We start from the raw sequence: 24632 nt of genomic DNA on the forward strand, positions 1-24632 counted from the left end.
GTTTGCAAGTCAGATAGTCGTAAATCAGGGACCCTCTGTATGGCAGTCGAGACAAGAGAGTTTTCAAGGATGGCTGCAATTTGACTATTTTTGTCACGGCTCAGGTGATCCAGGCTGTATTCATTCTAATACTCATTTTAAAACAAATGTTTTACTAATCCATTAAAAGATATGAGAATATAAAGTAGAAAATGAGAAAGATAATTTGGCTCCTCAAATTTTTCTTTTATGAACCAAGTATTAACTGACCCTATCCTTGGTTCTACTCTGACCATATCGCCTTACCTCAACCTTGCTCTATACTTTTCCTTCAGCGTGATAAATCAGCAAACATTGAATTTTGCCTTTACTGCACCACCTTTTCTTTCAGTGCTGGAGCGTGTGATTGTAACCTTAAGCAACCAGTTCAGTGTGCTTTGGAATTCACACCCAGATCTCTCCATGTACTAATAGCTCTCTTTTTGCCTCAGTGTTGAGTTTTGCTGGACCTTTGTAAAGTGCATTGAGACTTTTTTTGTGGAAGTGTCAGATTCACACCAGTTTATAAATAATGAGTTCAAGCCTCAGTCTAAAGTCTTGAGCATATAATCTAGACCAACATTTTAGCAGGCACTGAGGGTAACTTGAAAAATATTTATCCCTCAACCAACAAGTAAAAGCAGATCATGATTACATTGTTCTAACAGTGACTATACTACAAAATTACTTAGACTGGTGACTGCTTTACAGAACACCTACGTTCTGTCTGCAAGAATGACCCCAAGTTTCCAGTTGCCTACTACATCATTGTGTTCCCTGGCCAACATTTATGTTTCAGGCTTGCTGCAGTGCTCCAGTGAGGCTTAGTGCAAGCTAGAATAACAGGGTCTTATTTTCTGCTTGGGATCCCTGCAGCCTTAGGATTCAGTATCGAGTTCAATAATTTTAGAACCTGAAAACTTTCTTCCATGTCCTTTACTCACCTCTACACCAATGGCCCTGTCATGACATGGGCTGCTTTCAGCAGTCAACCCATTTTCATCTACTTATGGTCCCCATTATCAGTTTTTCTTTTTCCATGGCATTCTATCATCCATCCCTTTGTCTGTCAATCTCTCTCTCTGGGCTCCATCTCCAGCTATTTGCTCACTCCTTCACTCCCACCACATCCTCTGTTTTCAGCATATATAACCACCATTTCCTAACTGCTATCAGTTCTGAAGAAGGGTCACTGGGCTCGAAATGTTAACTCTGCTTTTTCTCCACAAATACTGCCAGACCTGCTGAGTTTCTCCAGTAAATTCTGCTTTTGTTATAAAATTACTTCTGCTGTAAGGCACTTTAGCACATCCAGGGTCATTAACAGTGCCATATAAAAACAGTGCTGCTTTTGTTATAATTGTGTACAATATTCTATGGCCTTGTCAGTGAGCTTTGAAGAGTTGGAATTATTTGAACTCTAAGATAGGATTGTGAACTTTCCTGGATAGGTTTGGAATCTTCTGGTATCAAGGATGAATTTCTCAGGAAGTCCAGCTTGTAGCTCAAAGGAAAAAGCATACTTTATATTATTCTGCTGTTTGCAACAGTAATCCACACTGCTCTTGGTCATTGAGTCATACAGCACGGAAACAGACCCTTCGGTCCAACCAGTCCATGCCGAACATAATCTGAAACTGCCTGCTCCGCCCCATATTCCTCTAAACATTTTTTATTCATGTGCTTATCCAAGAGTCTTTTAAACGTTGTAACTGTGCCTGCATCCACCACTTCCTCAGGATGTTCATTCCACACACGAACCACCCCCGTATAAAAAATTGCCCCTCATTTTTTAAATCTCTCTCCTCTCACCTTAAAAATATGCCCCCAGTCTTTAAATCCCCAATCCTAGGGAAAAGACACCGATATTAACCCTATCTATACCCCTCATAGTTTTATAAATCTCCATTGGGTCACCTCTCAAACTCCTATGCTCCAAAGAAAAAAGACACAGCCTTTCTTTATAACTCAAACCTTCCACAACTGGCAACATTCTGGTATATCTCTTCTGAATCCTTCCAGCTTAATAATGTCCTTTCTCTAATAGAGCGACCAGAACTGGACACACTATTCCAGAAGAGGCCTCACCAATGTTCTGTACAACCTCAAAATGACTTACCAACTCCTATACTGAAAGTTGTTAAATAACTCCTAAATCTAATGACAATTGTCAGAGAAAAAGTCCTAAAGTCTAATTCAAGCAGGTAAAGTTTATGCAGTGAGAAGTAGCTGGCATCGTTGGTAGTTTGCAGCTATCGGGTTTCAGCTTTGAGGGAACTTGAGAAATTCCTTTTATTTACAGTACTGTTCATTTCACCTTCTGGAAACTTGAACCCTCATTCAATCTGATCTGTCAGAGAATGATTACTGAATTGATTTTGTGGAGGAGCATCTTTAATTTTTGTACTTTGTAGCTGTCCAGTCTTATGCTGAGTGTCTTGTGCGATTTGGAATAGATGTTAATACTCCCACTGCAGAGCAGTTCAATTGCACTTCTGCATTGAATGGCATTTATCACAACTCAGTTAGAAGGAAGGATTGATTAGTGTCCTTGTATTATGCCTGCAGTGGCCGCAGCAAAATTTAAAAGCATGGTGAAATTGTCAATCACATATACATATATACTGATTACATATCTTAGAAAGCACTAAAAAGACAAAAATAGTTCAATATCAGGGAAAAAAAATCAGCTTTCTGAAATGAATAAATAAGGAACAAATCTATGGCAAAAAAAAACTTACTTAAGCAAAGATTACCACCAAATCATTTCAAATGTGCAACAATATCCAATTACCCTTCTTGAAAAATAACACACATATAATCTCCTCCAAGACTGAATAAAATACAACTCTGCAGTTTGGAAGTAACAGTAAATTAAGAAAACAGACTTATTCACAGTTCGTGGTTTCACATTTTAGATGCTTCATTATTCATGGATGGTTTGATTTGGTCTGCTGCCAAAGTCTTGGCAAACCATTGGTACTGGAGTTTTTTCCTGGATTAGTTAAGACTGGTTAAATTTTTTTTTTACTGGAGACAGAGGTGCAAATTCAGATATCTTTGAAAACTTGCCACTTTTGGTGTTAAGACCTTCCAGTTGGTTTTCAACTCTCAGACTTTGAGATGCCTTCACAGTTAGATAGAGGGGGCTAAAGACATACCCCTGTGGAATGTCTGAAGAAGGGTCCAGACCCGAAATGTCAGCTTTCCTGCTCCTCTGATGCTGCCTGGCCTGCTGTGTTCATCCAGCTCCACACTTTGTTATCTCTTCCCCTGTGGCATGTTCTCTCTGATTATCTATGCTTTCTAAAACACTAGATCATGTGATAGCCCTTTGAAAGAATAAACATTTGACATCCCAACCCTGATCCCTGTGGCACACTATTTGCTACATCTTACCCATCTGTAAAAGATCCTGTCTACATCCTATAGCCAGCGAAATTTCTATCCATGTCTATATACTACCAACTACAGTGTGAGTTTCTATTTCCAACTGTTCCCCTTTATCTATGGCACATTACCTCCTCAAAGAGCTACAGTAGGTTGGCCAAACATGATTTCCCTTCTCCAAAGCCAAGTTGACTCTGCCTGATCACCTTAAACTTATCCAAGTACCATGCTATACCTTTTTTAATCATAGTTTTTAATGTTTCCCCTATAAGACATTTCACCCTTTTGCCTTCATTGGTCGGTGTATTGAGTATAGGAATTGGTTATGGCTGTACAGGACATTGGTTCAGCCACTTTTAGAATACTGTGTTCAATTCTGGTCTCCCTGCTTTTACAAGGATGTTGCCAGGATTGGTGGGATTGAGTTATAGGGAGAGGCTGAATAGGCTGGGGTTTTTTCCACTAGAGCATCAGACGCTGAGGAGTGACCTTATAGGGATTTATAAGATCATGAGATGCATGGATAGGATGAATAGCCAAGGTCTTTTTGCCAGGGTAAGGGAGTCCAAAACTAGAGGGCATTTGGTTAAGATGAGAGAAGAAAGATTTAAAAGGGTAAGGGGCAACTTTTTCACACAGAGGGTGGTGCATGAAAGGAACAAAGTAGTGGAGCTCAAGGCATCTAGATGGATACATGAATAGGAAGGGTTTAGAGGGACAGAGGCCAAATACTGGCAAATGGAACTAGATTAGTTTATGATATCCGGTTGGCATGGACAAGTTGGACCAAAGGGTCTGTGGCATGCTGTATAACTCTGTGACTCTATGACAGAAGTTAAACTGACAGTCCTATAGTTTCCTGTTTTCTGTCTCCCTCCTTTTTGAATAAAAGAGTTACATTTGCTGTCTTCCGATCTAATCTTCCTGAATCAAGATCAGTTTTAATCATCAAAACTATGTGTCAATTGGTTCAGAGATAGGAAGAACTGCAGATGCTGGAGTCAGAGACAACATAGTGTCGAGCTGGAGGAACACAGCAGCCCAGGCAGCATTAGAGAAGCAAGAAAGTCGACATTTCGGGTCGGGATCCTTCTTCAGAAATGGGAAGGGGGAAGGGAGGTCAGAAGTAAATAGAGAGAGGAGCGGTGAGGCTGGGGAAGGTAGATGGAATGGTGATAGGTGAGTGCAGGTAGGGAGTGGTGGGGATTGGTCAGTGGGATATGTGGGGCGAATAGGTGGGAGAGAAGATGGACAGGTTGTGTCAGGTCAAGTAGGTGGGGATGAGAGGGAGGGTTGGACATGGGATGAGGCTGGGTGTGGGGAGATTTTAAAACCGGTGGATTCTACGTTCAGGCCATCTGGCTGTAGGCTCCTGAGGCAGAACATGAGGTGTTGCTCTTCCAGGTTGCGAGTGGTGTCATTGGATGAGTCCCAGGATGGATGTGTCGCCCAGGGAGTGGGAGGGGAAGTTAAACGGTTCACGACTGGAAGGTGTTGTCGTTTGTCAAGTACAGAGGGTAGTTGTTCTATGAAACGGTCTCCAAGTCTACGCTTGGTCTCACCGATGTAGACAAGGCCACATTGGGAACAGCAGATATAGTAGACCAAATTGATGGATGTACAGGTGAACCCCTGTCTGATATGAAAGGTTTGATTTGGGCCTTGAATGGAGGTGAGGGGGGGAGGTGTAGCGGCAGGTGTAGCACTTCCTGCGGTTGCAAGGAAAGGTGCCAGGTGTAGTGGGGTTGGTCAGGAGTGTGGAGCGGACAACAGAGTTGCAGAGAGAGCGGTCCCTACAAAAGGCAGATAGGGGTGGGGAGGAAAATATCTCTTTGGTTGTGGGGTCGGATTGTAGGCAGTGGAAGTGACGGAGAATGATGTGCTGGATGAGGAGGTTGGTGCAAGCATAGCTTGGGCCCATACAGGTGCCCATGGCCACTCCCTTAGTCCGTAGGAGGTTGTCTCACTAGCTACTTTTAAAACTCTAGGACGAAGTCCATCTGCACTCAGGGCATTTGCAAGTTCTCAACTCAAAAATTTACTTGGCAACACTTTTCTGATTGTCATTTTTCTGAGTTTCTTTCTCCCTTTCACTTTCTGATTTATTGCTGCTTTTGGGGTGTTACTCATTTCCTCCATCATGAAGAATGATACAAATACATCAACTCATCTATGATTTCCTTATTTTCAGTTTATTAATTCTCCAGTCTCACGTTCCATAGTAATGGTGTTCACTTTGTTAATAGTTCTCTTTAAAGATTTGGTTTTATATTTCTGGCTGGCTTTCTGTCATACACTCATTTTTCCCTCTATATTAATATTTTAGTTGTACATTTTTTCACAATCTATTATTTCATTATGAAAGATTGTATTCTTTAAAAATTCTAGTTATCCATAGATAGTGGGTCAGTCCCTTAGAATTTACCTTACTCATTGTATCTGAATGCGAGTTTTCTTTGTATTCTGAAATATTCCCTTCAATGTCTCTCATTGCATCATTAGTGAACTTCCCTTTAACCTAAGTCAATTCACTTTTGACACCTCTGCCTTCACGCCCTTCTCAAATGCTCTTATTTTTTAAAAGTAGTATCAGACCCTCTGTTGTCACCCTCAGACTGAACATAAAATTCAGTCTGATCATGATCGTGCTACCTAGGTTGTTATCATGAAATTTTTAATCTTTTTAAAATCCATTTCTTGCCTGCTAATTAGGCTACAAAACATTATAATGATGTCCCTTCTTTACAGCATTACTCCACAGTATTTTTAATACTCTTTAGCTCCTTTTATTACCATTGTAAACAATGTCAGCAATGTGAGAGCAAGATGTTTCAACCAGTTGTATAGTTAATAATTTGTCATGACCTTTTGAACTCCAGCAGTTACTTAGAAAACAATGATCTCAGGTGCCCATCAATTCCAATCTTTCCACCTTGCCACACTTGTCTCCCTGTGGATCAGGGCTTCTGTTTCAATAACTGCACAGCTCCCTTTAAAGTGAGTGAAATAAAGGACTCAGAAAAATGTAGATGCACTGCAGACATGTTATACAGGAGCACTTCTGTCAGTATTTGGCAGGACTACAGCGTATCAAAAACATACCTAAAGTCAGTTCAACCAGGGGAATGCTGACAGCAATTTAATGACTTTGAGATGCTAAAGTTTTATTCCAAGTATTTTTGACCAGCAGCCAGAAGAGCCTATGTAGTTTTATAGCTCACTAGGAATACCACAAAAGCAAGTTTTCACTTTTTTGTTTTTCATTTTCTATTTGTAGTTTATTTGTTTTAAGTAGTGATATGGATAGAACTTTTCAAACACTGCATAATGAGAAAATAAGATCTTGCAATCAGAAGCTCACATTGCTCAAGGATAAGTCCTGATTACTTCAGGTCAGCCACTGATATTTCTGTTATTCTCCCCTCAGTCCCAGAGGATCTGGGTAATTATTTGGGAGTATGTCCAAACAAAATTCCTGAGAATGAGACTTTGCAGGCCCAACTGTATAATCACCATTGACATTGTAAAACTTTTTTTTTGTATTTACATTTTAGTGCGATAAGGGAGTGCTACACAGGAAAGGTATAACTAGCTGAAAGTGACAAATCTCAAGTTTTGAGCACTTCATAATGGGCCCAGTGTTGGACTGAAGAATCATATTCTGAACAATTCCTATACTATGATTGCACTTTCTTTCAACCTAGCAATTCATTGCATGTCCGTGTGCATATTTCCTGTTGTGCTTGAGCCAGGTCTTTGAAAGAACTATCCAATTAGATCCATTTTCTCACTTTTTCCACAGTGCGCTGCAAAGTTTTTATTTTCAAGTTCACATCTGATTCCTATTTTAGCTGATATTGTTAACAGTTCTCACTTCAAATGCTAGCTACCTGTCCATCAAATCTGCCATCATCAATCTTCTCCTCAAGAAATCCTTCACTGGCCTGCCCCTCAATCCATTGCCCATCTCTGAACTTTTTCGTCTCCAAAGTGTTTGAACACAGTATCCCCTTAAAATATGGGCCATCTTTCTTGAAGCTCCATGATTGAATTCTTCGAATTAGGTTTCTTGTCCTGCCACAGTACCAAAACTGCTTTCACAGTTATAAATATACAACTGACAAAGGTAAGTTATTCCTTCCTAGACCTTCTCGACCTTTCTGCATCTTTTTGCACTGTTGACCACACTATTTTCTTCTAGTTCCTTTCCACCACCATCAACCTGATTGGGGCTATTGCTTGGTCCCATTCTTATCTATCTAATGATGTGAAGGTGCCGGTTATGGACTGGGGTGGGCAAGGTCAGAAATCACACAACACCAGGTTATAGTCCAACAGGTTTATTTGAAAACACAAGCTTTTAAAGCCTAGCTCCTTCTAACACCTGAATAAGGAGGAAGGCTCAGAAAGCTTGTGTTTTCAAATAAACCTGTTGGACTATAACCTGGTGTTGTGTGATTTCTGACCATATCTTTCTAATCATAAGGGATCATCTACAAATGGTATCACTTTCTACTCATGCAGTTTATCTCTGGTGTTCCCAAAGATCTACTTTTGCTACTGCCCCATTTCTCATCTGCACACAGCCACTGGCTGGTATTGTCCAAAGCCATAGAGTCATTTTTCATGTGTTTGCTGGCGACATCCATCTCTGCCTCACCATTAGCTCTCTTGATTCCTCCACTGTCACTATGTTGTCAGGCTGCTTGTCCAACAACCAGTAACAGATGAACAGAAATTTCCTTCAACTAGATATTAGACATTGTCTTTGGTCTGCACCACAAACTTTAGGTGCCCTAGCCGCAAACTTAATCCCTCTCTCAGGAGCTGTTTTAGACTGAACCAATCAGAGCAGCCTTTCTGCTCCTATGATGCTGCTTGGCCTGCTGTGTTCATCCAGCTCTGCACCTTGTTGTCTCAGACTGTTCACATCTTTGGTTTCAGTTTCCCACCACATATCTACCAAGATTAAGAACCCTAATTCCCACCGCCATAACCCTCTGTGTGTTCATTTTGCTACTAAAAGCCTCATCCATGCATTTGCTACCTGTAGACTTGACTCTTCCAATGGGTACCAGACAAACTTCTCAGGCTGTATTCTCCATAGAATCATAGAGAACGAATCATAGAATCCCTACAGTGTGGAAACAGGCCCTTCGACGCAACAAGTCCACACCGACACTTGAAGCATCCCACCTAAGCTACACATCCCTGAGCACCAAGGGCAATTTAGCATGGCCAATTCACCTAACCTGCACATCTTTGGACTGTGGGAGGAAACCAGAGTACCTGGAGGAAACCCACACAGACACGGAGTCTCCACACAGACAGTCGCCCAAGGGTGGAATTGAACCCGGGTCCCGGCGCTGTGAAGCAGCAGTGCTAACCACTGAGCCACCGTGCCACCCATAGACTTGGGATTATCCCAAAACTCTGATATCCACATCTTTACTCTCTCCAAGTCCTCTTCATCCATCATTTCCATGCTCACTAACATACATTCATTCCCAGTAAAGCAACATCTTGAGTCTTCCATGTTTTCAAATCTCTGTATGGACTTGCCCTGTTATGTCTGCAGTCTCAAAAACCCAAAGCTATCTGTGCTCTTCTCACTCAGGCCTCTTTAGCATTTCCAAACATTGAAAGGAAACATCTTTGACCATTGATGACTGAGCTAACAGCTGTGAAATTCCCTCACTGAACCTCTGCGTCTTTGCACCTCTGCTCCCTCTTTTAGCACATTCCTTACAAAGTACCTCTTAAACCAAGCTTTTGAATGCCTTCCTTAATATGTAATATGCTGTGAAATTTTGTTTTGCAATGCTCCTTTGGACAATTCAGCATATTAAAGCTGTCCTAGAGATAGCTACAAGTTATTTTTGTTATTGCTGCCTCACAAAAGTTGTTATCATATCTGCCTCTTTTGCCCAGGCGCACAAAAAAAGACAGGTCAAAGTATTATCTAGAAACTGTAAAGGAGCAACAGAATTTAACATTCCAAGTTTGAAACTCAGTAAAAGATAGTCAGCAGATATGAGAAAAAGCATAATGGAATGTTGGCCTTTATCTTAACCCAGCTTTTGCAATAGAATAGAATAGCCTTTATTGTCACATGCACTCAAATGAGTGCAGTGAAAAGTTTGTAATGTCACCTCTCGGCACCATCTTAGGTACAGGGTACCTAGGTACGGATAATTTAAGCGTTTCACAGATTTGAAATAGTAGAAAAATAGATTAGCATGGGAATACAGAGTTTAAAAGGCCAGAATGAGAATAAGAAATGCCTATAAAGTACTCAAGTTATAGTCCTTTTAGTCCTTTTCCAACATGAGCCCATGCCCGCTGGGCTTCAGAAAACAAAGCCATGCTGCCTCCACACGTTGGCCTCCAAATAAAGACTCACTCTGCTGTCGCTCCGGGACCCGGCCCGCACTCGCTGGGCGGCCGCTCCAGGACCCGGCCCGCGCTCGCCCTGCTGCAGTTCTGCGATCCGGCCCGCGCTCGCCGTGCTGCCACTCCAGGACCCGGCCCGCGCTCGCTGTGCTACCGCTCCGTGACCCGGCCCGCGCTCGCCGTGCTGCCACTCCAGGACTCGGCCCGCGCTCAATGTGCTACCGCTCCAGGACCCGGCTCGCGCTCGCCGTGCTGCCGCTCTGGGACCCGGCCCGCGCTCGCTGTGCTACCGCTCTGGGACCCGGCCCGCACTCGCCGTGCTGCCGCTCCAGGACCCAGCCCGTGCTCGCCGTGCTGCCGCTCCAGGACCCAGCCCGTGCTCGCCGTGCTGCCGCTCCGGGACCCGGCCCGTGCTCGCTCTGCTGCAGCTCCAGGACTCGGCTGCAACTCACTCTGCAGCCCACTCCAGGACTCAGCCCACGCTTTCCACTCTAACCCAGGATCCAGCCACAACTCATCTCCCTTCGTCTTGCCTCCATTCTCCAGGTAGGGTAGGGTAGTTAATGAAGTTGGGTGGGGAAGAAAAGCAAAAAAAAAAGGAAAAAAAAAAGAACTGGCGAGTAGAGGAGCTCCAACTAGAGAATCTTACTCTGCCGCCACATAGGCAATGAAGTACTTGAATACAAGATGTGGAATTTATGTTACAGCGTACAAAGCTCTGATTAGACTGCATCTGGAGTTTTATGCACCACCCCTCTGGAAATGTACATTGACTTTGGAGGGTGTGCAATGCGGAATCACCAAGCTGAAAGGGGTATGTTATAGTTATTTCCACCAACCTGTTTGGACATTTTTTGACACATCTTGGGTGCAGGTTGAACATGAACCTGGACCTTCTGGCCCAGAGTTAGGGACACTGTCACTGTGCCACAAGATATCTAAGAATCATAAGTATTATAAGGACAGGATAAATAAAGAGATCTGTGTACTCGTTGGCATAGAAAATTATAAGATGATCTAACTGAGCTGTTTTAAGATAATGAAAGGCTTTGATAGAGTAGGCAGTCAGTAATAAAGAAGGAACGTAGGAACCAGGAGTAGACCATTCAGCCCATCGAGCCTGCCCTGATATTCAGTACAATCATGGCTGTTCGAATATTTCAATGTCTTTTACTCACCCTATCCCCAAAACCGTATATCTGACTATTAACTAGAAATCTATCAATCTGTACCTTTAACACACTCAAAGACTGAGCCTCCACAGCCCTCCTTGGTAGAAAATTCCAAAGGTTTACAGTCCTCTGCATAAAATAATTTGTCCTCATCTTGGGCCTAAGTGGCATCGCCAGTTAGAGATCAGTTAGCTCAGTTGGTTGGATGGCTGGTTTGCAATGCAGAGTGATGCCAACAATGTTGGTTCAATTCCAGCCGAGGTTACCATGAAGGACTGTCCTTAACCTCTCCCCTCTCCTGAGGTTAAACCATCACCAGTCATCTCTCTCGCTAATGAGAGAGCAGTCTCTATGGTCTGGTAGGAGTACTGAGACTTTATCTTTCCCTTAAGTGATATTCCCATTATTTTAAACTGTGTTCCGATTCTAGGCTCGCCAACGAAGGGAAACGTCTTATCTGCATCTATCCTATCTATCCCTTTCAGTATTTTGTAAGTTTCAATGAGATCACCTCTCATTCTCCAAAGCTCTAGAGAACACAGGTGCAATTTGTCCAATCTCTCTTCATTGGACAGCCTTGCCATCCCAGGAACAGGTCCACTAAACCTTTACTGCCCTCCCACTACAGCAATAGTATTTTTCCTGAGATAAGGAGCCCAAACCCGCACACAGTATTCCAGGTGCTGTCTAACCAAGTTCCTTTACAATTGCAGCAAGATTTCATTACACATTACTCAAATCCTCTTCCAATAAAGGCTAACATTTCAATAGCCTTCCTAATAGCTTGTAACCCGTTTATGTCAGCCTTCAGTGACTTAATAGAGACAAAGTCCCTTCGTACATTTTTCAACCTTACATCATTTAACAAACACTCTGCTTATCTCTTTCACCTACAAAGTGGATAACCTCACATTTTTTTCCACTTTATATTCCTTCTGCCCTATTCTTCCCCATTTACTAAGCCTGTCCAAATTCTGCTGCAGACACTGTATATCTTCCTCACAGCACACACTCCCACTTAGCCTTGTATCAAATTTGGAAATACTACATTCGGTCCCCACCTCCAAATCATTGTTAGATATTGTGAACTGCTGGACTCCAAGGACTGTGGTATCACACTATTGACACTGCAAATGCAGTCATGATCCATTTATCCCCACTTTCTATTTTCTGTCTGTTCACCAACTATTGATCTATGCTGATATATTACCTCCTAGCCTATGTTCTTTAATCTTTCTAACCAGCCTTCTTTGGTTAATTTTATCAAAAGCCTTTCAAAAATCTAAGTATGCTACATCCATTGGCTCTCTTTTCTTAATTTTGTAAGTAACAGCTTCAAAAGACTCCAACAAGTTTATCAAACACAATTTCCTATTTACAAATCCATGTTGATCATGCCAATCAGGTTATCAGGTGTCCATTTATTCCATCTTTTATAATAGATTCTAACATTTTCCCAATTACTGATATAAGACTAAAAGGTCTGTAGTTCTTTGTTTTCTTTCTTGCTCCCTTCTTAAATAGTGGGGTGACATTTGCTACCTTTCAATCTGCAGGAATCATTTCAAAATTAATAGGATTTTGGAAGATAATTACCATTGCATTGACTATCTCTGTAGCTACCTCCATCAACACTCTGGGATGCACAACAGTGACACTGGCTGCTTGAGATCCGAAACACTGAGCTGAAGCTGATGTAGCCAGTGACATTTCCTGCAATTATGTATGTCTGGGACACATGAGATGTCCATGTCTTTATACATAGGGCAAGATGTACTCTTCGCTTGGCCCTGCTGAACTGCCATCCCATAACTCTAAAAACTATTTGTTTTCCTTGGAATAAGAAAGAACCTTTGAAATTGGATAACTCACCACATGAAATGTATCCCAGACTGCTAAAGGAGCAAATAGAGGCTCTGACCATTTTACCATACTGTCTGCTTTACAAACGTGTTGCTGGGGGATTTGGAGGATTACCATTCTCTAGAAAAGGACAAAGGGAAAATGACAGGCCAAACCACCTAACCTCAGAGGTGAAGAAATTATTCTGAAAGATGGCATCTGTTATTAGAGAGCCATGAATTGCTCAAGGGCAGTGATCGTACATTTGTTAAGGGAATATCAGTCTGATTAACTTGATTGAATAAGGAGGGCAAATGAAGATTGTATGTTTGATGTAGTCTAGATGCATTTTTGGAACCTTTTGTCAAGGACCCATAAGGCAGATTGGTCAGAAAGTTAAATGCTCATGGCATCCAGAAGCAAATTGCAAGTTGGATAGTAAATTGCCTCAGTGGAGCCAAAAGCCAAAAGAATATAGTTTTTGAGTCTGGAAGGCATCTCCAATCAGCTTCCACAGCACTCAATACAAGATCCTTTGCTGTTCGTGGAACAATGATTTAGACTTAAGAAATATGAAGTAATGCACTTGGGAGGGCAGGTAAGGTAAAAGAATATACAATAACTGATAGAATATGAGAACTGTGGAGAAACAGAGAGACTTTGGATTTTATGGTGACAGATCTCTGAAGGTAGCAGGACAAGTGTATAATATAGCCCAGATGGCCCTTTTAACAGTTGATGCTTAAAGTCTGAATACTCTAGAGTTGTTACTCTAAATCTATATAGACACAGCTAGAGTATAGTGCACAGTTCTGATCAATGCATTCCAGGAAGAATATGATTGCACTCAGTCGGATATAGAGGAATTCATGGGATGTTTCCAGGAATCAAGGTTTTTAGCTACGAGTTTTGATTGAATATATAGAATTGAATAGTACATAAGATATACTTTTCTTGAGACAGGGGAGGCCAATTAGATTTAATGTAGGTATATGATATTCACCCAGATCTTCCAATTTGTACCTGCCCCCAGTGGCCTAATGGATAAGGCATTGACCTCCTAAACCAGGGATTGTGAGTTCAAGTCCTGTCTAGGGTGAGTTGAATTTAAGGGGAGGCAATGGCCTAGTGGCATTATTGTTGGACTTTAATTCAGAGACCCAGGTAATGTTCAGGGGCCCCGGGTTTGGATCCTGCCATGGCAGATGGTGTAATTTGAATTCAATAAATATCTGGAATTAAAAGCCTAATGATGACCATGAATCCATTGTTGGTTGTTGGAAAAACATTTTTTTTTTATCAGTCTTCTCAAGATATCCTGCGACCTTCAAAGATTTATATTAACCTTCAGGCTTTTGTTGCTGCATCCCCTTTAAAATTGAACTGTCTAAAGGCTAAAAGACATTACTTAGAGGAGCATTTGATATGGGAAAGTTACATGTATTTTCATTAGATATTTCATTTCTCACACATTCGTTCAAGCAAGTCAAACAAATAGGATTTCTGTCACCAGATAGAGAAAGCAATCATAGATTTGCTATCCCTTTTAATAATGTAAACTGGGGATTGTCATTTTGATCAGATGACATTTCCCCATTCTCTGTAAATTCATTGCACATTCATGCCAACAATCATCTGTTGCAAGTAAACACAAAAAAAGTTTGTTTTCATCATGCATTGCTTTTTTCTCACTGGAAATCCACCTGATGTTTAAACTGTTTTAAAATGTGACCTTTTCAAACCCATTTTTGACACACTTTATGGTTTCCTCACTGTCCTCAGTTTGGGTTCCATCAGGGCCAATTGCATCTTGATGACATTGTCTTGATCTGAACAGGAAAAAACAAGCTGAATTCCAAAGGTGAATAGAGGTAACTTGTAACTGTCCTTGACATCAAAGCTTTGATCAAGTCTAGCATCAAGTCAACAGAAATCAAAAAGGAAAAGCTCTCCATTGGTTGAAGTGAGACTTGGTACGAAGGAAGATGGTTATGATTGTAGCAGTCCAATAAGTTCAACCATTGCTGCAGGAGTTCCTCAGGGTGGCGTCCTAGGCACAGCTATCTTCAGCTGCTTCCTCAATTACCCTGCCCTCCATCATAAGATTAGAAGTAGGAATGCTTGCTGAGAATCTCACTGATGTTTGCATAATGCTCAGTTCTATTCTCAACTCATTAGATGATTACTATTGTTTGTTTGCAAGGGGAATTAAATTTTAATGTAGGGAAGTTTTTTGCTGCAGTTATCAGGGCATTATTAAGACTACTATTCATTTTGGAAGGCAGAACAAAAGAACGGACTATTAAATGCAGAAGACTGCAAAATGCTGCAGCACAAAGGTACTTGGGGGGTACTTGTACATGAAATACAGAAAGTCAGCACATAGGTGTAGCAGGTAATCAGGAAGGAATGTTGGTGCTTATTTCAAGGAGGTTGGAGTATAAGAATGGGAAAGTCTTAGTGCAACTGTACAAGGTTCTGGTGAGACAACATCTGGAGCACTGTGAGCAGTTTTAGTCCCTTTTATTTAAGGAAAGATATCATTTCATTGGAGGCAATTCAGAGAAGGTTAACTAGGATGATACCAGGTATAGAGAGATTGTCTTATGAGCAAAAGTTAAACAATTTGCAATCTACTCGTTGAAATTTGGAAGAATGAGAGGTGATCTCATTGAAACATAAGGTTCTTAAGAGGCTTGAGAGGGAAAATGCTGAGAAGATGATTCCCCTCATGGTAGGGTCTAGGACCAGAGGGCATAGTCTGAGAATAAAATGTGCCAATTTAACTCTGAGATGAGGAGGAATTTCTTCTTTCAGAGAGTTTTGAGTCTTTGGAACTCCTTGCCACAGAGAGAGTGGGAGAGAGTCCTTGTGTATATTTAACACTGAGATAGATTGATTCTTGATCAGTCAGGGAATCAAATGTTCCAGAGAAATTGCAAGAAAGTGGACGTGAGGAATGTCAGATCAGCCATGATCTTATTGAGTTATAGGCCAAGCTGAGCGGGCTGAATAGCCTACTCCTGTTCCTCTTATGCTCTTATTAACTACCACCCCACTGCTGTGTTATAAGCTTCTTAAGAGGCTTGACAGAAAAAATGCTGTTTCCCCTCATGGGAGAGTGTAGGACTAGAAGGCATGGTCTCAGAATAAAAGTGGTGCTGATTTAAAACTGAGATGAGAAGGAGAGTTCTTCATTTCTGAATAAGGGTCTAGGCCCGAAACATCAGCCTTCCTGCTCCTCTGATGCTGCTTGGCCTGCTGTGTTCATCCAGCTCTACACCTTGTTATCTCAGATTCTCCAGCATCTGCAGTTCCTACTATCTCTGAGATGAGAAGGAATTTCTTTTCTCAGTGGGTTGAGAGTCTTTGGAACTCCTTGCCAAAGAGAGACATGGGAGTAGAGTCCTTGTGTTTATTTAAGTCTAAGATACATAGATTCTTCTAGAGAATTAAGGATTCCAGGGAAATTGTGGGAAAGTAGATGTTTAGGATTTAAGTTTTAGACCTACATTTCCCACCTCAATGTGCATGTCAAACTCTATCATATTGTGATCACTTTTGCCTTTTGGATCCTTTACTATATGGTCATTAATCCCACCTAATTACACATTACTGGGTCTAAAATGACCCATTCCCTGATTGATTCTAAAACGTATTGTTCTCAAAAACTGACCTATATACACGCTATAAGTTCATCCTCTACGGCTACCTCGGCCAGTTTAATTTGTTCAATGTATATGAAGATGAAAATCACATGTGATTCTTGCAGCCCCCTCTTACAAGTTATTTTTATGTGTTTATGGATACTCTGTTCTACAGTACAGCTATTATTAGCAACAGTTTGTTATTAGCTACTGTCCCACCAGTGACTTATTCCCTTTGCTAATTCATATCTCCATCCAAAGTGATTTCAGTTTCTGTTCATTTACTGCTCAGTAACTTCCAGGCGGTGTTAGAAAAAGCACTGGTCACTCTGTACCATACCTTGCTTTCTCTAAAATGTTGTTATTTGAATCTAAAGTGTGCTTGAACATCAAGGCATCAAAATGTTTTTCACCTGGAATTAGAAAGTGTCTCATTTCTTTTGTGGACTGATCATAATTCAGTAGTCTAGACCCTAAGATTTAGAGCTTTCTCTCTTTCCTCTCTACTTCTTTCATCCATTAATATTCTGCTTAAGACCTTCCTTTTTAATGAACCTTTTAGAAATCAGTCTTAATATTTCTATTTGTCTCCAGGTCAATTTTAATGTAAACACTCTTTTGTGAAGTATTTTGTCATGTTACAGGTTCAATGTAGTGCTTGTTGTTGTAGTATGCACAGGAATTATTAAAAGGACAAAGAAAATATGATGCAACCTTTTAAGCTCTTCCTGTCTCCTTAGTAACTCGATATAATCCTTGGCATTGCTCTCTTTCTAATTGAGGAGGGAATGCAGAACAATACTTAATTTCACTGTCAAGAAGAAAAATCATATTTCTCGCAGTGAGATAAACATAAAAGGGAAACTTAACAGAAATATCACCTGATAGTATATATTTGGATGATTGCTTTATTAATTGGCAAATAAACAACATTGAAGCAATGAACAAAATCCAACGTATCATTAAAGATTTTCCATCTTTATTTTTCTAGGTTTGTGTGTTGTGGATTTTTATACTAAGTTTTTACATATGGGTGTTTTTATGAGGGGGGAGGCACATTTTTCAGATATCTTGTGAAATGTAAAAAGTCAACACTTGTTAGTGTGAAGAGAAAGGCTGGCAGGAGTAGGGAACACTGGATGACCAGAGATATTGAGGCTCTGGTCAAGAAAAAGAAGGAGGCATATGTCAGATATCATCAGCTGGGATGTAGTGAATCTCTTGAGGAATATAGTGGGTGCAGGAGTTCACTTAAGAGGGAAATCAGGAGGGCAGAAAGGGGACATGAAATAGCTTTGGCAGGTAAGGTTAAGGAGAATCCAAAGAGATCCTACAAGTATATTAAGGGCAAAAGAGTAACTAGGGAGAACATAGAGCCCCTTAAAGTTGAATGAGGCCATCTATGTGTGGAACCACAAGAGATGGGTGAGATCCTAAACAAATATTTCACGTCAGTATTTACTGTGGAGAAAGGTTTGGAAGCTAGAGAACTCAGGGAAATAAATCGTGATGTCTTAAGAAGAGTCCACATTACAGAAGAGGAGGTGCTGGAGGTTTTAAAACTCAAAGGTAGATAAATCCTTGGGACCTGATTGAGTGTATCCCAGGACATTGTGGGAAGCTAGGGAAGAAATTGCAGAGCCCCTAGAAGAGATATTTCTATTATCAACATCTACGTATGTGGTGCCAGAAGACGGGAGGGTGGCTCATGTTGTGCCATTATTTAAGAAGAAAAATTCCTGCAAGGAAAAACCAGGGTACTATAGACTGGTGAATCTGATGTCAGTGGTGGGTAAATTGTTGGAGAGGATTCTAACAGACAGGATCAACACGCATTTGGAAAGGCTAGGACTGATTAGGGATAGTCATCATGGCTTTGTGCGTGGGAAATCATGTCTCACAAACTTGATGGAGTTTTTTGAAGAGGTGACCAAGAAGATAGATGAAGGCAGAGTGGTAGACGTTGTCTACATGGACTTTAGCAAGGCCTTCAACAAGGTTCCACATGGCAGACTGGTTAGTAAGGTTAGTTCATGTGGGATCCAGGGAGATTTAGCCAGTTAGAGACAAAATTGGCTTGACAGCAGGAGACACAGGGTGGTGATGGAGGGTTGTTGTTCTGGAGGCCTGAGACCAGTCGTGCGCCACAAGGATCGGTACTGGGTCCACTGTTGTTTGTCATATATATAAATGATTTTGATGCAAATATAGGAGGTATGGTTTGCATAATGTACCAAAATTGGTGATATAGTAGACAGTGAAGAAGGTTATCTAAGAGTACTTCGATAACTGGGCCGGTGGGGCAAGAAATGGCAGATGGAGTTTAATTTAGATAAATACAAGCTGTAGTATTATGGTAATACAAATCAGGGCTGGACTTGCACAGTTATTGGTAGAGTCCGGGTAAGTGTTATCAAACAGAGAGACCGAGGGGTGCAGGTACATAGTTCCTTGAAAGTGGCATCACCAGAAAGGATGCAAAAATGAGTTGCAAGGATGTTATTGAGACTGGAAGGTTTGAGTTATAAGGAGAGGCTGGATAAGCTGGGACTTTCTTTCCCTGGAGTGTAGGAAGCTGAGGAATGACCTTATAGAGGTTTGTAAAATCATGAGGGTCATAGGTAAGGGAAAAGCCAAAGCCTTTTCCCCAGGGTGGGGGAGCCTAAAAATAGAGGGCATAAGTTTAACATGAGAGATGAAAAATTTAAAAGAAGCCTGAGGAGCAACTTTTTCACACAGAGGGTAGTGTGTACGTGGAATGAGCTGCCAGAGGAAATGATGGAAGCGTGTATAATTAGAGCATTCAAAAGGCCTTTGAACAGATACATGGATAGGAAAGGTTTAGAGGGAACAAAAACAGAAATCGCTGGAAAAGCTCAGCAGGTCTGGCAGCATCTATGGCGAGAAATCAGAGTCAATGTTTTGGGTCCAGTGACCTTTCTTCAGAACCCTTTGGGTTCTTCCAGGAACCTCTTCAGGTCAGTGGACTCGAAATGTTAACTCTGATTTGTTGCCACAGATACTGCCAGAATTGCTGAGCTTTTCCAGCAATTTCTGTTATAGTTTCTCATTTCCAGCATTCGCAGTTCTTTCGGTTTTTATTGAGGTTTAGAGAGATATGGGCCAAACACAGGCAAATGGGACTAGTTTAGTTTAAGAAACCTGGTTGGCATGGAGGAGTTGGGCCAAACGGTCTGTCTCCGTGCTGTATGACTCTATGATTCCATGACAAAGTTATCAATTGCCTTGAAGCAATTCTGTTCCATCAAAATGCCACAAGTACACTGATCCCTGCAACATCTTTTTGATATAATGCTTGTGTGTAATGGACTTTGCTGAATTAAGAGACTTTGAATGCTTTTTGTTTTGTTCTTATTGATTGAATTGAGCTGAGCTGAAGAATTTATTTGTTTTGAAGTTGAATGAGTTTGACTGGTACCTCATTTAAATTAATTGTTCATCATGTTAGGTCACGTTGGAAATGTGAAGGAAGAAGTAGTTGATTTTGTTACCATTTGTCATCAAAACATCTCAAAACACTTAAATTAATTACTTGTGGCTTACAGTGACAGTGGAGGAACTGTAGTTACTGCTTTATTGATGTGAGAATTGAGAAATATAAATTGCATAATTACATCAGTCTGTTAACAAAAGAGAAAACTAAATACAGGCACGGTCCTATGAAGTCACTGAATTCCATCTTACCATGTCCTAATCGCAAGCTAAATATTCGGCAACATGTATCTTTAAATAAGTATAGTGGACTTGTGCTATTATCACTGGACTGTTAATCCAGAGACCCCGGTAGCGTTTTAGGGACCCGGATTCAAATCCTGCCATGGCAGATGGTGGAATTTGAATTCAATAAAAATCTGGAATTGAAAAGTCTAATGACGTCTGTGAAGCTATTGCTGATTGTCAGAAAAACCCATCTGGTTCACTAATGTCCTTTGGGGAAGGAAACTGCCATCCTTACCTGGTCTGGCCTACATGTGACTCTAAACCCACAGCAATGTGGTTGCCTCTTAACTGCCCTCTGGGAAATTAGAAATGGGCAATAACTACTGGCCTAGCATGTGAATGAGTTAGGTGTTATAATATTATGGTACCAAAGAACCAATTTAAAACTTTTGCAATTTGAAGTTTTGGTTTGAACATGTTCAATATTGAACCAAAGCCAAATTTACTTGAAAATCTCCAATTGATGTTGGAGATTAATTAAAAGTGCTAAGCCATTTCCCAATGCCATGGAATTGCTAAATAAAATCTAGAGATTTCAGTATTATGTTACTGCAATGTGTTGTTAGAACAGTGTCTAGTAGCAGAAAAAAGTGTTTAAAAAAAATACAGGGAACTTGCATGCCGCAATCAAAAATCATTCTAAATTCCCATCTCTCTTGTGATACCACAGTTCATTCCTCCCTATAACGGTCATTACAAAATACTTACTGTCCAGGAAAACCCATCCCTGTACTGAAGAAATTAATTACATTATAATGTGATTTTTGGCCTCAGAATGTACCAAACCCAAATAAATTACTTTCGAAGTTCAGTTGCTATTGTATGGGCAAATCTGTGGCTAACAAGCACTGGTATAAGAACAGGAATAAGCAGTTCAGCCCTTTGAGACATTCTGCCCTTCACTGAGATCATGGCTGATCTGTACAATACTGCACTCTGCTCAAGTATTGACTTTGATCACATGGTCAAGACTTCAAGTTGGACATCAACTCTCAGACTGTGACTCAGGTAAAAATGCTATTGACTGAGCCAAACTATCACTTGCCAGCTTTTCCAGTAAATCTAAGTATTGAACTTCGACTTCTTTGTTATTATCTGCTTACCTTTTCAGATTCTTCCTTCTCAAATACTGTTCTTTCTAAATAATTTTATAACCTTTGCCTCACTAACCACCTTTCAGGCTTTGACAAATTCTTTGTGTGAAGATATCTGCCCACCTTTCATTATTTTAGTGACTGTTGCATCTGGAAGTGCCACATAAGCAAAATACATGAAAGATTTGGCATAAGTATTTATAAACAACATTAGAGCATACCTGAGCTGTAGGAACATATCAGTGAACAAGTTGTAAATATTACAAAAACTACAAACATTCTGGGGCGGCACGGTGGCTCAGTGGTTCGCATTGCTGCCTCACAGCGCCAGGAATCCCAGTTCGAATCCACCCTTGGGCGACTGTCTGTGTGGAGTTTGCACATTCTCCCTGTGCCTGCGTGGGTTTCCTCCGGGTGCTCCAGTTTCCTCCCACACTCCAAAGATGTGCATGCTAGGTGGATTGGCCATTCTAAATTGCCCATAGTGTTCAGGGATGTGTAGATGAGGTGGGTTATAGGGGAATGGTTCTGGGTGGGATGCTCTGAGGGTCGGTGTGGACTTGTTGGGCCGAAGGACCTGTTTCCACACTGTAGGGATTCTGTGATTCTATGATTGAAACCCAGAATTGGAAGCCAGCAATCAGTTCTCTTAAAGAACTTTCATCTATTTGTCACGCAGTTAAACGTCCCAAATAATTTTAGCTTTCTGAGGCAATATCAACCAAAATTTGGCACTGAACCACATAAGGAAGCAATAGGACAGATTACCATAGCTTGGTCAAAGAAGGAGATTTTAAGGAACAGCTTAGGGGAAGAGACAGAGGGAGACTGAGCTGTTTAGGAAGTCAGTGTCAGAGTAGGTCCTCAGCAGCTAAAGATACTGCCAGCAACAGTAAAACAATGAAAATTGAGAATGGTTAGGCAGCTAACTTTGTAGGTGTGCAGAAATCTCACAGGACTGTAGGGTTAGAGGAGCTTACAAACATACAAAGAGGCAAAACTAATGAAGGATTTTAAGTTACAATGAGAGAAAGATCAATAAATCATTAAAATAATTTTCAAAGGTCTTTTCAAGTATAATATTGGGTGGTGGGAATCTGGAACTCATTGCCTGTAGGGGTGGTAGAGGCAGAAACCCTCAAAACATTAAAGAAGTGTTTAGATGTGCACTTGCCGTGCCAAGACGAACAAAACTATGGGCCAAGTGCTGGAAAATGGGATTTGAATAGTTAGGTGGTTACTTTTGACTGATACAGACACAATGGGCCAAAAGACCTTTTTCTGTGCTGTAGATTTCTACGACTCTAGAATGTTACCTACGTCTTCAGCTAATGTTACGGACAGAAAATATTTTATCATAACAACTTAGTTTTTACCTGTCTTACCTAAACCAACTTGTTCTCTAATTTTTAAAATGTCTGTAAGGTTAAATACAGCTTGTTGTTTTAATGTTAAGTTGTTGAGAATTAAACCAGAGTGATAGCCATGGTAATTTAAAGCTACCCAGAGATGGAGGCACAGCTGAGACATGCTGAACACTAGTGCTGTTTACTTATGCAAATTTCTGAACCTTTGAAGCAATAGCTCAACCCTAGGATGTCAGTCATTTGGAATGATCAGCATGGCTGGCCACCTAGGAAACTTGTTAAGAAAAGGATTGCTTTTTCTCATTAATGATCACCAACTGTTCTGCCTCAATTAAACTGTTGAAAAGATGTCAAACAAGGAGGCAATGGCCTAGTGGTATTATCACTGGATTGTTAATCCAGAGACCCGGGTAATGTTCTGGGGACCTGGGTTTGAATCCCACCACGGCAGATGATGGAACTTGAATTCACTAAATATCTAGAATTAAGAGACTAATGATGACCATGAATCCATTGCCAATTGTCGGGAAAAACCCATCACTAATGCCCGTTATGGAAGGAAACTGCCACTCTCACCTGGTCTGGCCTACATGTGACTCCAGACACACAGCAATGTGGTTGACTCATAACTGCCCTCTGGGCAATTAGAGATGGGCAATAAATGCTGCCTAGCCAGCGATGCCCTCATCCCATGAATGAATAAAGGAAATAAAAACTACAGCCTTGGTTATAGCTCAGCAAGTAACCACATGGACTTGAGGTAAAGGTCATAGAACTTCATCACTTTCTCTTTTTTTTTCTCACCCTTTCTATCTCACCCTTTTTATCTGTCATACACAGAATGAGCCCCAGTATCGTGAAACTAAAACATTTAACTGGTTTGAGAGTGAGCTAATATCTACATTTAAGTCAAATTTTATGTCTTATTTCTTTCCCATTATCCAAGGCATACAGAGGATTATCTGACCACGCACTGAAAATTATATGCTGTTTGTTCATGTTTTTAATGTAGATTGACTCAACTGGTTTGAAATCATGCTTCGTCTTGAGGGAGTGGTTTTCAATCCAATTTCTATAAAGAAGGCAGAATATTCATAAGCGATATTGCATTAGCCACAGCAACTTAGTGAGTTACTGTCCCAATTCATTTGACCATTGCATTTTGGATGGTAACTTCTGAACATAAGGCTATAGCACACTGACCCTGAAGAAATGTTTCACTGAAAGAAAACATTTAAAAATGGGACAAAACAAACACACAAACAGTCAGAGAAAAAAATCGAAAAAAGATTTGGAACTCATAAAATTATCCAATTCTTCATGGGAATGTGTTTAATGCGGTTATCTTAACTGAGGCCTAATATTTTTAGGGCCCCACATTTAGCTTTGGGTCTTCTCATTAACCTTTCAGTTCCTAGGGTGGCAGCTAGTCCTTCTCACTACCATCCGGTAGCGAAACTCACCTCCTCAGTATTACCCTCAACATACTGTGAGAATATTCTCACAGTAAATTCATTAGGTTGTAAAAGAAAGCATTTGTAAAAAAAAAACAAACTGATCAGTTTATTCAGTGAGAGTTTTTATTTTGTTATGGGTGAAAACATTTTGGTGATAACTACTGTACATTTTCTAAAAGTAACTAATATTAGTTTTTGATATGCATCAATGTCTTGCCCACAGCTGAGAGTGGACAGAGTAGTGGACAGTTCCAGGGAAGATCATCTGAAGGCTCAGCTGTATGGTCTCAGTGGCAAGGCCAACATCACAATCAACAGGCAAGTGAGCAGCATACACACCAACAGCCAGGACAACCAGAGGTTTTTCAGGTAAGAGATAGTAGGAACTGCAGATGCTGGAGAATCCGAGACAACAAGGTGCAGGGCTGGATGAACACAGCAGGCCAAGCAGCATCATAGGAGCAGAAAGGCTGACGTTTTGGGCCTAGACCCTTCATCACCGAAACGTCAG

General features: G+C 40.9%; 1 protein-coding gene across 1 annotated transcript in view; it reads left to right on the forward strand.

Annotated features, from left to right (window-relative positions):
* arnt2 (aryl-hydrocarbon receptor nuclear translocator 2) overlaps positions 1 to 24632 on the forward strand; it is a 347885-nt gene that overhangs the window by 318064 nt on the left and 5189 nt on the right. Inside the window, exon 17 of the mRNA XM_048616062.1 lies at positions 24345 to 24490. Coding sequence (XP_048472019.1) covers positions 24345 to 24490 — 146 coding nt within the window. The remainder of the gene's footprint in view (positions 1 to 24344; positions 24491 to 24632) is intronic.

This window comes from Rhincodon typus, chromosome 33 (genome assembly GCF_021869965.1).
Source record: "Rhincodon typus isolate 14 chromosome 33, sRhiTyp1.1, whole genome shotgun sequence".
NCBI classification, from domain to species: Eukaryota; Metazoa; Chordata; class Chondrichthyes; order Orectolobiformes; family Rhincodontidae; genus Rhincodon; species Rhincodon typus.